General features: G+C 41.8%; 1 protein-coding gene and 1 pseudogene across 1 annotated transcript in view; one reads left to right on the top strand and one right to left on the bottom strand.

Moving 5' to 3' along the window:
- The window catches only part of LOC138051835 (nephrocystin-4-like), a 139,378-nt gene that overhangs the window by 59,255 nt on the left and 65,123 nt on the right, over positions 1-15,000 (top strand). The window contains exons 14-17 of the mRNA XM_068898121.1: positions 2,741-2,789; positions 3,417-3,535; positions 5,015-5,206; positions 6,218-6,283. Coding sequence (XP_068754222.1) covers positions 2,741-2,789; positions 3,417-3,535; positions 5,015-5,206; positions 6,218-6,283 — 426 coding nt within the window. The remainder of the gene's footprint in view (positions 1-2,740; positions 2,790-3,416; positions 3,536-5,014; positions 5,207-6,217; positions 6,284-15,000) is intronic.
- The window catches only part of LOC138050958 (uncharacterized), a 2,445-nt pseudogene continuing 399 nt past the window's right edge, over positions 12,955-15,000 (bottom strand).

Raw genomic sequence — 15,000 nt, forward strand, 5'->3', positions numbered from 1 at the left:
TGAACATCCAAATTCAAAATGGACTTGACAAGTTCGTTCACTAACAAACGCTTCCGCCCAAAATGACCTCGTAAGTCTTGCAACGCCTTTGGATAGTTATCGTTAGTGACCGCGTAACCCTCAATGCACTTATACGCTCTGCCACTCAAACTGGATCTCAAATGAGTAAACTTCTGCACGTTACTAAGTCTTTTATGAGAGTCAACCGACGCTAGAAATGCATCGTAAAACGCTGACCATTCCAATGCATTTCCAGAAAACTTGGGCAACTGTAACAATGGCAGGTTAACACCTGTGTTATTCTCAGAGTATTCATTTGAAGAATACTTCGCTCCCCTTTGGGCGATAAATTGTTCTGCCCTTCCAGAGATTCTTAGGATTCCTGAATGAAATTCGTTCCAATCTTCAATCACTGAATCTTCTTCAACGTTCCCCAAAATTTCTTCAACAGAATGCAGACAATCAGTTTCGTATTTATTCAACCTCTTTAATTGACTTTCTATTCTCGAGGGAGGGGCTTCCGTGTGAAGCAATTTTTCTAATTCCTCGCACACTCCTTTTGCATTCTTCTCCAGGAAATTAAACTTTCGATTCTCTGCAACAAACTTTAAATCAGGGACAAAATGATCCGAACCTGTGTCAATTCTTGTGTCTCCATCAGATGGCTTGTCAAAAGTATGCACCATTCTTTCAGTAGACTCTTTAATGGATTCCGTTAAAGACACACGAAACTGCTTGAGCGATTCATCCATGTACTCCCTCATTTGAGAAACGACAAATTCCAATTTATTGATCCTTTGTTCAACGTCGACTGGTGCTGAAGGGAACAACATTTCTTTTCGGTTGTTTGAGGACTTTTAGCCCCATGTCTTATTCGTGGCATTGGCACTGGAGGCCCTAAAGACGATTTAAATTTTTCCGCGTAATATTCCATAAGTTGCTCTTTAAGGCTTGCTTTTGTTCCATCTTGCGATAGCCCAAACGTGAAACAGAAAGTTCTCAAATACTCGATGGTTAGCTTGTTTACTAATGTCTCCGCCTCATCTAGATTCTGTGGAACAAGAAACGTTTCTCCTGGTGTAATCATATTCACTCCATTGCTTGCCTTTCATTGAGCAGCCGAACGCAACGAACCAACCTCGCACTGCTATCAAAAAATGTACGGGCCCATTTCGAAACGGCAAAAAAGGTAAAGACTCGTTCAACAAATACACATATTTTTTCTTCAGCACTTTCCTTCTTTTACAGTTGATGTTTTCGCCCACTTTACATCTTGTTAAATACTGTTTCGGAGTCCCTAGAGAGGCTTATTTACACGCCGAAACACCATTTCATAGTCTCTTGGGAGGCCTAATTACGCGCCCAGATCGTGATTTACACGGATGTGTTGATTGCACGCAGGCTTGTACAGGTACATAACATGTTGCCGCTAATCGAAATTTTAATATCTAGGAAAGCCAATGAAGTTTCCGAAATTTCCCAGGTATATTTAAGAGCCGGATGAAAAGAATTGATGGAGGTTATAAATTGATCGAGGTGTTCGTGGAATTGATCGCCTAGTCGTCTACCTGTCTCGCCAATGTATGATTTATTGCATAACGTACAGGTTATGCAGTTACATTTGCGGAGGTACATGTGAAACGATCGGTGATGTTAACAGATCGCCTAGGTCCCGATATCTTGCTAGTGTTATGAAAGAATAGACAAGTTTTGCATCGTGAGCGCGGGCATTTGAAAGTGCCAGGTTGCTCGTTAGTTTTCAGTGCGCTTCTAACTAAAATGTTGCCTACGTTTTTGTCGTGTTTGAATGAAATAAGTGGAGGTTGCGAAAAGATTCTACCAGTCTCGGGATCATTTTGGAGTAATTTAAAATTATTAAGAATGATACTCTTGACCTCGTGATTATGAGGATGGAAAGTGAAAGTGAAAAGAATTCTGTCATTCTTATCTTTTTGTGACGAGAAGAGATACTTGGATTTTCTATGGGTGATACTTATTAATACAGGGATATTTTTGCGCGGTTCAACACAATGTGGAAAAAGCAGAACTTAGCAAGTGCTCTTGGTATCCAAAAAGAAAGTGGGAGTAACCATGCATTTTTCAGAAATAATTAAGCTTCAATTTGGAAAAGAATGCCATACATACATGTAGCATTGTGCTTTAACGCTTTTTAGAAAATTAATGTTGTTCTCTAGTTATCTTCAAAAAATGTGTGGTTACCCCCAATTTTCTTTTTGGATTTCAATAACACTTGTTAAGATCTGCTTTTCCTGCATATTCAGTAAACCGTGCAAAAATATCTTTGAAAGGTGGGAAGGAGAGGCAGCTCAGGCAATGGCAGATAGCAAAATACAAACTGAGCTACCAACAAACCATGTGACCTGAAGACCCGCCACACACTGGACCCCATCAGATGTGTGTGCTGAAAAGCTCACGTTCGAGTTGTCCTTTGGCCCATTGCCAAGCAATACAATACATACTTAATTGACCACTCCTCATAGGGGCTTTTCAGGGTCAATGAATCACAAACACGACAGAACAGAACATTCAACAACTGTTAAGAATCCCAACTGCCTCCAACTAGTTTCCCAGCCTATTGCTTTCTTGATTGGTCAATGACGAATGCACAAATAGTTCTGTTTCATGCGATTATCCTATACTAAAGAGACTAAAACTGTCTGAGTGATAAAATCACAGCTGAGTCCAACCAAGATAATAATTTCCTTTTTTTTCCGTAAAGGATGCCAGAGGATTACCCAGCTGTGCCTCCACGAGACCCATTCTTTCAGGTAAATTACGAGAGAGTGAGTACTGACTGCACATATGAGGATTTTGCAACTTCAGCCCTTTCTCTCTTAGGGGGTGCCCCGTGGAATGACGAGGAACATTGTCTGGCGTTAGACAAGAAACCTATAATCGGGAGGCAAAGGGTGAAAGAGGACGCATTTTTTTGAGTAGAAGTAGTCGTTTTTCTTTCATGCAACAGCTTTGCAACACTACTTGCGATCATACGGTGCACGAGATGATGACTATGATTTAAAGAGCCATATCAGAGGCTGAAAAGTGATTGAAAAGTTACTTGTCTTGTTCGTTACAATTAAAATTTAGTTGAAACTGTCAATTCCGGCCTACAATTAATGCACCATTAGATGGTAGCGGCCGTACTGAAAAGAAAAAGAAAAGCTTGGAAAACGTTGAAAGATAAACCTTCATCGCAACCTCAGTCGTGAAGCGAACGGATAACCTCTTTTCTGACGTTAATTTATTGTGTGACTCTGAGATAAGGAGGGCGTTTCCCAGGACAGCGGTTTACTGAGTCTGGTATGTTGATCGAGCTTGCATTGGTAGTGAAGATCAGGCTTTAGTCGGCAGGCTCTGAATGCATATCTAACCTGAACCCTTTTTTTCCTCACCAGTATACGCCCAAGAGCATGCGTCCTAGTGCCCCTACCCCGGTCGCTCACTTATCTGAAGTACCGTACAGTTCCACGCATGCGCCTCTTATTCTCACTAGCACTGGAACAGGTTACCAAAGGTAATTACTTCTATTTTTTGGTATACATTTCTTTTACATTCAGTTGCACTGAACCTTCAACCAAATGGCAATCTGGGTTAGGTAGGATAAAGTAACAAGGAAGAGCTGTCATACTCAGGTCTTGCAGAGATTCAAGTAAATGTTTAAATTGGGTACACGGAGGTATACTGATCAACCCCTTAAGCAATTCCTTCTAGGGATCACTCATTCAACGACTGATAAATTCCAAGATTTCACCAATTCCTGAAAAAAAAAAAAAAAACACTCGACCCGGCAGGGCGTAACTTTATTCGGCAGTGGCGATGTTCTTGCCCAGTATACACTAAAGCTTAATTGAAGCTCAACTTTCAAGGAAAGTGAGAAATGTTTGCAAGATCTTTTAGCGTTTTTTTTTTTTTTAAACAAAAAAAAAATGTTTTAAAAGGTATAAATTTTGCACAAATAAACTGCTTAGTTTCTGACATCTATCGAGCAACAAGTATAGTTCAGACAATCATGCCGTATAAATATGTTGATAGGAGCCCATATTTATTTGCAAGAGGGAAACTGTTTTATCTTTAATTAACAAGTAAAAATGCTGTGCAAGTGAGTATATGATCTGCTACATTAAACTGGATGAAGAGAATTTATGAAAGTTTTGACTGTCTTCTCCAATTCCCACACATACAAGGCAATGGTGCTTTTCTGGTGGGGTCTGGTTGGTTATTTTGTTAGTGATGAGTAAAGGACTATTCACTTCCTACCGAACAGAAACAAAATGCGTAATCGTAGTTCTTCTTCGTCTACATCTACATGTCCCAGCACTCGGCAAAGTCCTTCTTACTTACTGGCCCCTTCTGCTGGAAAGGACACACTCATACCACAACACTGGGAACCTCATCCATTACTCTTTTTGAATAGTGTGTGGGTTCTTTAACGTCCCACTGAGAACTTATAAACATTGAAGGTATTTGTCAGACGGGACCTACGGTTTATAGTCCAGTTTATAGTCCTTATCCAAGAAACTTGAACTCTAACCATTTGCAGATGTAATTACAAAGGCAGCACTTTCTCCTCAGTTATTTCAAGATCCTGAGTTTTGGTCCGGCCGGATTCAAATTCATGACCTCCCACATGGCAGCCCAGTGCTCAACCAACTGAGCCACACCGGTGCTCAATTCTTTTGGCCTTTGTAATGAGTGGTATATAGAACAACACTTATTTATTCAAGTCTTGGTGTCGTTGAAATTCGTTAAATAGAGTGTTTTGACTCATGTGACCAGCAGCCATATTTGCCTACTAAAACAAAAGGAAGAATTTTCATAAAAATAGAATTCAATTCCCAAAAGAATATTTCACCCCTCCAACATGGCTACCACGACGTCATGTGAAAACACTGTATTTACCACCTCTTCATTGAATGATAATTATAATTGTTCGTTATCTGGAATGACGTTAACCTTTAACCTTTCACTTATGATTTGCTATTGGTTTCTCTAGTGGCCCAACAACAATTTCCCGTGCTGCCTATGCACGCCTGGCCAGTGCTGGATTTCCACCAATCGTTGATCGTCGAGGTAATCCTCCGCATGTCATCGATCCCAGAGAGGAATTGCCAATAAGTTTGGATAGTGAGGGAAAGGATCAACTGCTAGGCAATGAGATTATCATCCAGTTTCTTGCCCTCTCAAGGTTAGAGCTCAATTAATTTAGTTAATGGGCCATTTCCGAGTAACTGTTTGTCTTGGTTTCAAAGTGATTCTTTGTGCTCAACAATTGTAAGGGAGATTTGTTTGATTTGCATAAAAAATACGCTACTCATTACCATTTGAATAGGTGTGCACCAGGACTCGCTTTGAAACTGAGGCATACAGCAACTGAGAAATGATCTATTAATTACTAAATTTCGTCCCCGAGGCTTGAATTCACAAGACCTTATCGCTGTTTCAGCTGCCGTATTGGCAGATGGGGAAAGCCAAAGTAATTTTCAGTTTGTGTGGGCATTCCATGTAGAATAATTTTACAAACATGTTTCCTCTGAGGAGTTTATGATTGAGAAGTGTAGAGATGTGACAGAGGATTAAACTAACATAGGATATTGCTCGTTAGCGTGTTAAATTTTACATACATCTTACTCTAATTTTTTCCTACTTTTCCTCGCAAGCTGATATTTCCTGAAAACATTGCAGACAAATTTTTGAAGAAAAAGGTACATGGCCAGGTAACATCTTGCGAAATTTAGTCCTTTAAAATTGGCTAGTCGATCCTTTGTCATGTACCTTCAGTTGACAATATAGCTCTTTTTACGTATTTTATTTTCCCAAAATTATTGGCCATCAGATGCCTTAATCTTTACAAACACTCAAAAGTCCCTCTGCTTTGCTCAGTTTTAGCCATCAATGTGCGGCTAAAGCATGATAAGGTTTCCTTTTTTCACATGCCCCTTATCCCACTTCTGTGTGGGATCTGCATGCACAGAAGTCAGTCCCTTCTCACTCGCTTCTCCACTCTACACCTTAAAGTCCATTATCCTTGAGATCTCTCCTGATGTTACACATCAATCTCCCAGGCTATTTTGGTCTTAAAACGTGGTAAGGTCTATATAAGCTTGAAAATTCAGGTCTTTGGTAACTTGATGAGACTTTGGTCGATTTTGTAAAGGCCTTGCCTTGTTTGTCTGTTTTGTTTTGTGTTTTCTTGTAGGTGCTACAACAGAACGGCTTTTTTCTCTTTTCAATTTTACCGTTTTCCTCAAGTTACTACGGAAAGGTTTGTATTAGAAGTGTTGTAAGGACGGCAAAAACGCGTTTGAATTTGTGTACAATCTAGTTTTAATGGCTTAGTTCTCCCGACCCTTCTGTTGCTCAGTGAGTATAGCATCTGATTTAGTAATTTATAAGTCATTGGTACGAATCCTGTTAAAATTATGCCTTCCATTTTCTTCCTTATTTAAGGCAAAGCATTTTAAGTGCCACCCTCTGCAGCAATAGGACATGATTGACAAAGACGTAAACAATAAAATGAATTACTCAGCAATAATTCATAACGTAATTCTTCGACTGAATGTAACCCGCACACCTCATTAGGATGGGTATTATCAAAATATGTAAAATCTTGGCAACACGAGAGGTCTCCCTATATTTTGTCGTTACTTGCTTATATCTCAAAAATTGAAAATTAGGCAAGAGGTAAACTTACCTTGCAGGATAATTGTAATTCTCTGAGTCCATATGGAGCAATTATGACGTCATTGTGTGATCCCTTATTTCGCATGCACAGCAGACCACTCTTCGAAGTTTATAGTTATGTAAATCAGATACCAGTATATAATACCACTGCTTGCCGGATTCATCCTCTTTCTTTGAGTGTAGACCAAACAAAGGGAAGTAATTTACATACTTTTGGCACAGTCTTCTGGGTGGAAAAGAGGGGTGGACCGACGTCACAATTGCTTTGTATGGACTCGGGGAATTAGAATTATCCTGCAAGGTAAGTTTACGTCTTGTCTAATTTTCAATTCTCCTCATCCCTACTCCACATTATGACGTCATTGTGCACAATGTGACAAAAGTGTATGACAAGGGAATTTATTTATAGAATTAGAATCATTTCAGCCATGGAGGATTCTGGTACCTGTCTTCCTTAATAGAAGCCCCACTGAAAAAGGCCTTAGATGTGGCGGCTGACCTTGTACTATGAGCCTTGAAAATGTTGGTGTCAATACCAGATTTTCCCAAAACGGTTTTTATCCATCTGGCTAAAGAACTGCTAGACACGCCCTTATGTGGCTTACAATAGGAAACAAAAAGCTGTTGGGTATTAACGCGAAGCTTCTCTGTCCTTGCAACATATTCGATTAGATGAGAACAAGGGCATAAAGCCCTGGCGTTTTTAATTTCTGGAATGATAACCTTAACAGAATTGCTTCCGGGTCTAGACGTTTTAAGTCTGTCCTTAATGACAAAAGCTACTTTGCTATCCTCAACAGACATGCAATCAATACGGAAGGCCTGTAAAGTCTGGCTTCTTTGGGAGACCAATGACCCCCAGTGTGGTGTTCAACATGTCATGCATCCCATCCCAGGCTACTAGCGTCCGATTCTATGGTATGAATAAAGGAAGGCGTTCTAAACGACTTGCTGTTATAGGCTCTGATATTCTCAATAATCCAATCCAAATCTGAGCATGCATTGTCGGTAATGCTAACGAGCTCCTCATAAGATGCACCTGAAGAAACATGAGTTGATTTGCATGCCTCCACAGATCGATGAAATAACTGTTAATACCGAACAGCGGGGAGAGTGGCAACGAGAAGCCCGGTTACCTAGGCTACCTGGCGAATGGAAGCTCAATTCAAATTACGCAAAGTAGTACACGCATTAATTATTTTGGTGACCTTACTCATATTGCACAAGTCTATGTTAAAGCCTAGGTACGATATTTCCCTGGTAGGCTGTAAACAAGACTTTTCATGGTTTATTGGAAATCCAAGGAATTCTAGTAAATTGATAACCTTCCGAACATATTCTCAAGTTAGGAGCCGTTGGCCAGGACACTTGGTGTGGGGCCGTCTCAAAATCAAGACGATAGCCCTAAACACATTGTAGAACCCAAGGGTCACGGGTTATTTGACACCAGTTGTCAAAAGAAGTGGCAATTTGTCCAACAGAACTCACTTTAATTAATTTTTGTCCTTCAATTCCTGGTGGGACCTGGTCGTGGTTGATGATCTCGAGTTCCTTTGGTGGTACCGACGGCAGCGGTACGAGCCGGAACGACCCCGTAAAAAAGAATCTATTGTCATTGTGGGGTCCTGGTTTGCAACGGTCAGACCTGTTGCTTGAATTAACCTTCTTGGTAACCACCTTGGACGTGATCTCATTGGCCTTAGGAATCTCGTCGACTTGCTTGGATGGATCATCGTCAAACAAATACTTCGTCAGTGGTAACGAAGAAGAGCACAGAGAGCGAAACTTCTTGCTCAGCTCTGGTTTAAAGTGGCTAGGTCACGCAATTTAAGGCAACTTCAGCACTGATCGAATGGTCATAGAATTAACTAAAATATCAAAATAACTGTTCAAAACAATAGAAGAACTCTAACAAAACACAGGGAAGCCAAGAAGGGACATGGATGGACAAAACTGGAGAGGATTGAAATGGATTGAATTTGGGTAAATTTGAAAAATGTCGGCCCACCTTTTTTCAAATTGATATTAGTCTATATCAAAATGTCATTTACACAGCTGGAAAATCATTCTCAGCTGTTATGTGGCCGTGATTTTGCAAATGAAAGACTCTTGCTCTGCCAATTTGACGTTTAGAGCTCATAATTAACAAAATTAAACAAAATTACCTAAAATAGCAGGACCTAGCCCCTTTAAGAAATTCACGTCTCATTGACGCCTGGTACGACGTGTTACCAAGACAGGTTAACGTATTCTGCAAACATTCCAATAAAAGCTTTGAGTCGACTGGAGTTTTGTTTTTACAGCTCACCTTGGTCATTTGAATGGCCTCAATTAACGGCCGTGCAGAGTTCAGCATGCATTTCTGCACGTCTTGCATGGCAAGGTTTCGGCTTTTAGCCAGCTTCTCCAAACAAATGGGACACAAAGCATATCGCAATTCTCTGGGTTTTGTATTTCTCCACAATAGCCTTCATTTTATCCTCCAGGGGCTTTTTTGTAAACGAGTCGTTAACACGTGTAGCCAAATCTTCATTCACCTTTGGGCCAAGGTTAGTTGACTCGTCAAAAATTGAGGCCTCCATTTTGTCAGAATCACTGAGGCTATCGTTGGGAATCGAATCAGAGGAGCCTGATTCAGAGTTGTTTGTTGGGTCGTAACTGACTCCAACGAGCGCTGGGGTACTTTGCCCGGACTTTCCACGCTTAGACGGCGGTAATGGTAGGTCTCCTTTAGCCGAGCGTTTAGTGCCTGAATCCGTTTCGATTCCCGAAACTTCTGCACTAGTATTCTTGGTCTTGAAGAAACGGAAAAACTCACTCATCTCGGCGACGGAAGATGAAAGCTTGTCAATTTGAAGCTCATGATAGAGAGACCTGATTTGAACTTGGGTGAGCTCGGTCGTTGACTCTTCATCATCTCCTCTTGATAGTCTGAACCTGCGTTTGTTTGTGTTTTAGAGGGATCCATTTCTGGCACAGAATAAAAGACAGAAAAAGCAAAACGAGATTAGGACATCTCAGAAATTCGGCGAAAACATTCTTGGAAGCTAATTCAGAGCTACCTTAAATTGTTCGAAAATTTAAGGTAGCTCTGAAGTGGCTCCCAATTCTAACTCAGACTGCTAATTACTATTCTACAGTAGAAAAATGGGGGTCACCCAGTTCATTTTTGAGATACAAGCAAGTAAAAGACGAGATATGGGTGTTTTGGGGGAGCTTTCATGTTTCCATGGTAACCTGTTACGTCACAATAGTGGGCTCATTTTGTTAAGCAATAATTGTTGCTTCATATGGTACCATAACATTGCTGTTACGTAATACCATAGTTAATTGAGGGACTGGTTATGAAACCTTAAAAAGCAACAACAATGTTGTGGCAATCGATATTGAATTTACCGTGACAGTGCACAAACTATTGTTATCGCTTTGCATGGGTTTGCAAATTAGTTACGCATAATTTAATCGAAAGATATGATTGGTTATATTCTCGAAAAAAGGGTGCGTTTTGTGCACCGTCAAGGCCAAAAATACAGACAAAAACATGAAACAAAAAGGCTTGTAGAGTTTCATAACCATTTCCATGCATTAACTATCATGGTAATACAGTATAGTAGTTATAACCCTTCTAATAAGGTCACTTTAAGTGGTGAAACTGGTTCCAGTCACCTTAACTAAGGCTATTTTCCTATTGAAAGAAATACCGAACACAATGGGATCTCTCTCTTGACTGCATGACTGTTTGAGGGTTTGATATCGGAATCACGCCAGTTCACGATCAAGCTATGATACAAGTAGTGTGTCCCAAGTTATCACTAAGAAAAACGGTAGAAATGCTGAACTAATCACAGCTGTCAACAGATTGCAAAACAGCGATTTGTCCTGCACTGATACCGCTATTAGAACCTAAAGCATTCCTCACCAAGGTCAGATCCAACCTGGATTTGTTAGTGAGGAAACTAATCAATGCTATTCTCTGTTTGCATAAGCTTAACTGAACTATTTAGCCTTTGTAACAAACAAGGCAAAAGTTAGCCTACGGTGGAGGCACATTGTCTCTTAGTCATTTTGAAGTTTCTGGCCACCTTCTTAAATACTTGAAGCAGAGGAAAGCTGGGTCGAGAAAGATAGATATCAAAGGGGGTTCGAGCATTGACAACGGCAATGGGCAAGATAACAATTGGTTTAATGTGCAAACAAATACTCATGCTTCACGTGCGTCATGCATGGTAGCACATTTCTCCATACCCCAAAATGAACAACGTGCAATACATTTACCGGTAGTTCAAGAGGGCTTTTTCCAATCCAGTTATATAACAATCTGCCAACATTACGCAACTTGAGCTAGATAAAAGAGTCTTGAAATAATCCAGTTATTGTAGTTCTCGATCAAGAACAGGAGAGACGTTGGTTATATACACATGCATTTATTGGCTAAGCGAAGCGAAGCAACAAACAGTTCAAAACTAACATACACGATGAATAATCAATCTTATATCTGCTTGACATGCAGTGGCCTGGGCACTACAAATAGTTTCACCGCAGGCAAGAACCGGAAACTAAGCCATATCACGACATCCCCCCTTTTCCAGGGTAAAAACGACGACTAGAAGATGGTTACTAATCTAGAATAAGATACGCATTGCATTCCCATAAGTTCAGTCTCCCTGGAACTTTAACCCTCCTGCTGGATCTATGGAGCGGGGCAGGAGTAGGGTCCGCAGTTGAGCTAAGAGACACAGATTCTGGCTCAGCAGAAGAACAGGCAGCACTTCCAGGGGAAACAGAATCACTGCTTGATCCACATTCTTTATGATCAGCAGCTTGTAAGGTAGAGTCAGCAATAGGAACATCCTCAGGGACCACACTTTGAGAGAACTGAAAAGACTCTTCAGTCCTACGGAGATGGTGATGGTTTCTTCGGAGTACTCCACCTTACCAGGTAAGTGCGTGGGGTATCTGGAATGCGCTGGACAACACCTGGCTCCCATCTATTGCTAGATGGATTAACAATGCAAACGCGGTCTTCTGGGAAGAGTGGACAGAGTGGCTGTCTGGCTGTTTTATCGCATTGCTTCTTCTGCTTATCTTGTCTGACTTGTAGCCTAGCATTGGTGTCTCCATTTTCAGAGACTGATAGCTTCGAGACAGCTGGCAGATTTGTTTGATACACTCGGCCATTCAGGAGTTCTGCAGGTGATGGCAGGTCATGACTGCGTGGGGTGCTACGAAGACAAAACATTGCCATATGTGGATCCTTCACTGTCTGCGCTGTCCTCTCAATTAGACCATTGGACTGAGGGTAGAGCGGCTTGACGTGGCATGCGAGAACTCATAACTATGGCTGAACTCATGGAAGGCAACAATATGTACTGGGGACCGTTATCTGTAACAAGTTTGCTAGGGATCCCATGCTCTTCAAAGATAGACTTAAGGTGAGCAATGACTGTTGATGACTGGGTGTTAGTAAGCTTCTTGACCACAGGAAACTTACTGTAATAGTCAGTTACTAACAGGCAGTATATATTGTTCCAGAAGAAAAGATCAGAGCATAAAGTATGCCAAGCCTTCCAGGGCACATCATGAGGCAACAGGGATTCCTTAGCATTTAACGTCTGGTGGCGTTTACATGGGGGGCAACCCTTAACCAGCTCATCAATGTCCTTGTTGATGTTTGCCCAGAACACTGACCCCTTCGCTCTGAGCTCACATTTCTCAGCTCCCTGATGGGCATAATGTAGTTGCTGCATGACATTGGGCTGTAGTGACTTAGGAATAACGATGCGTGTGCCTTTGAGGATCAAACCATCAGCTACAGTCAGCTCGTTACGATAATTCCAGTAAACATGAAGATGGACAGGACAATCAGATCTCCTCTCAGGCCATCTACCCATGATGACTTCCAGCAAAGCTGATGGGGTAGGATCCTTGGCAGTTTCTTCCTGTATCTGACTCACCCTTGTTGGGCTTGCGTTAAGATTTTGGCAGATCTTGTGCACAGACACATCTAGGCCTTGTACAGCTTCATCGTGACAGGAACTGACCCTTGAAAGAGCATCAGCAACGGGTATGTCCTTTTCAGGGATGTACTTAATTTGTGCATCATACTTCTGTATATGCAGCATCATCCTGGCGATGCGGGGAGGTGCGCTTGCCAGGTACTTTTTGAAGATAGCCGCAAGAGGTTTGTGGTCGGATTCTACCACAACAGGCCTGACATAAGCATAATGAAATTTTTCCAGGCCAAAAAGAACTGCTAGCATCTCCCTCTCAATATTGGAGTAATGACTCCAAATTTGCTTACAAACTCCACCTAAACCCCTCTGTGAGAGGCATCCACCTGAATCGTCAAGGGCTGGGCGCTGTCGAAGTACTGCAATGGTGTAGGAGCTGTGATCAACTGTTTGATCCGGTCCACAGCAGACTGATGTTCTGGACCCCAGATAAATTCACTTGTCTTCTTTGTTAGACCCCAAAGGTCAGCTGCTGCGGTTGCCAGGTTGGGAATAAAGCGGCTCAGGAACTGGACCATTCCAAGAAACGACTGCAAGTCTGCAAGGCTGGACGATGGATCCATGGACAGTATAGAGTCAATCTTCCATGGGTCAGGCTGAAGACCGTCATTACCAACAATATGACCAAAAAAGGGAATGCAGGTGCACCTGAACTTGCATTTATCCAAGTTGAAGCGTAGGCCAGTCTCCCGGGCACGTCGGAGAACAGCACGAAGGTTTTCATCATGGTCACTAAAGTCACTGTTGTAGCCATACACAACAATGTCATCTGCAATTCCAGTTACACCCGCTAAATCACCGAAAGTTTCATCAACCTTCCTTTGGAAAGCATCTTGTGCACAAATTAGACCGAAGGGTAATCACAAAAGTCTATACCTTCCAAACGGCGAATTAAAGGTGGTATAGAGCGAACTTTCCTGGTCTAGCCTATTGTTCCAATACCCACTGCGTGCATCCAGGATTGAGAAACATTTTGCACCATTAAGCTTTGGGAGAACATCTTCAAGCATAGGTGTGAAGTAATATGGCCTCTTGATGGCTTGGTTGAGGTCCTCAGGATCCAGGCAAAGACGCAATACACCAGTGTTCTTGGTGACACAGACAAGGGAATTAACCCAATCAGTTGGCTCGGTAACTTTCGCCAAGATTCCCTGGTCAACTAGCGAATCCAACTCTTTTTTCAAGGGTTACTTCAGGGCTTCCGGAATTCTGCGCGGAGGGTGCACGACCGGGGGGTACAGTAGGATCAACTGTGATATGAAATTCACCTTGAAAACATCCAATGCCTTGAAAATAATCGCCATACTTCCTGAGCAGTTAATCCTTGGCATCTGGGTCTGGATCACAAATAGGTTGGGGCAGCGGGCTTGGCTTTGAGGCTTTCTGAGTCGTAATGCCAAAGTTCAGAATAACTAGGTTCAGATCCGTACAAGTCAAGAGGCCTAAAATGGTTGGACCATCCACATCCACAACATGAAAAGGGTATGGCTTACAGGAGCCTTGATAAGCCAGTTTGAGTACACAGGTACCATAGTGATCAACAGGGTGTCCACCAAACGCAGATATAACTGTGCTGGATGGTGATAAATTAGTAGGAATACCATTATCATTACATGGTGACTCTGGAAAAAGTAGCTTGTAGGTACTTAATGAAATAACGTTCCCCTCAGCACCAGTGTCAACTTTGCATAAGAGTGCTTTCATGCACTGATCAGACTCCACTTCCACCTCTAGGAAAGCTTGGGTGTCATCTTTCATGACCTGGTTGATGGATAAGGTATGAAAATACAGCTGATCTGGAAATGATACATCAGGGCTGTCTTCAATTTCATCACGAGCTTCAAGGCTATGAAGATGTTTCTCTGCACTCGGTTTTTCCTTAGGTGCCTTAGAATGCCTTTGGCGACCACCACTTGAACGTTGTTGCCTTTTGCTAAACTTTGATGCCCGACAGACTTTTCTCCAATGATTCTCTCACCACAAATTGATCCATAAGCTGGGCATAAAGATCGTTGAGATATATTGTGCTCCGTGCCACAACATTCACATACACGAACGATGGGGCCGCGAGGCTTACTGGGAGAATTTCCTGCTTTTGAAGAAGCCCGACCATGGTTTAGTGCATCAACACGAGTAGAAACATCGCTGGAAATTCCTTTAACTTGTTTACTGGTAACTTCTTTGGTTCTGGCAATGTCCAGTGCAGTATCAAGGGTAAGGGTAGCGTCCTTTTCGAGGAGCTTCGTTTGCATACGCTTGGAATTGGATCCAAGATAAGGGCATCAAT

This window comes from Montipora capricornis, chromosome 6 (genome assembly GCF_036669925.1).
Source record: "Montipora capricornis isolate CH-2021 chromosome 6, ASM3666992v2, whole genome shotgun sequence".
In the NCBI taxonomy this organism is placed as follows: domain Eukaryota; kingdom Metazoa; phylum Cnidaria; class Anthozoa; order Scleractinia; family Acroporidae; genus Montipora; species Montipora capricornis.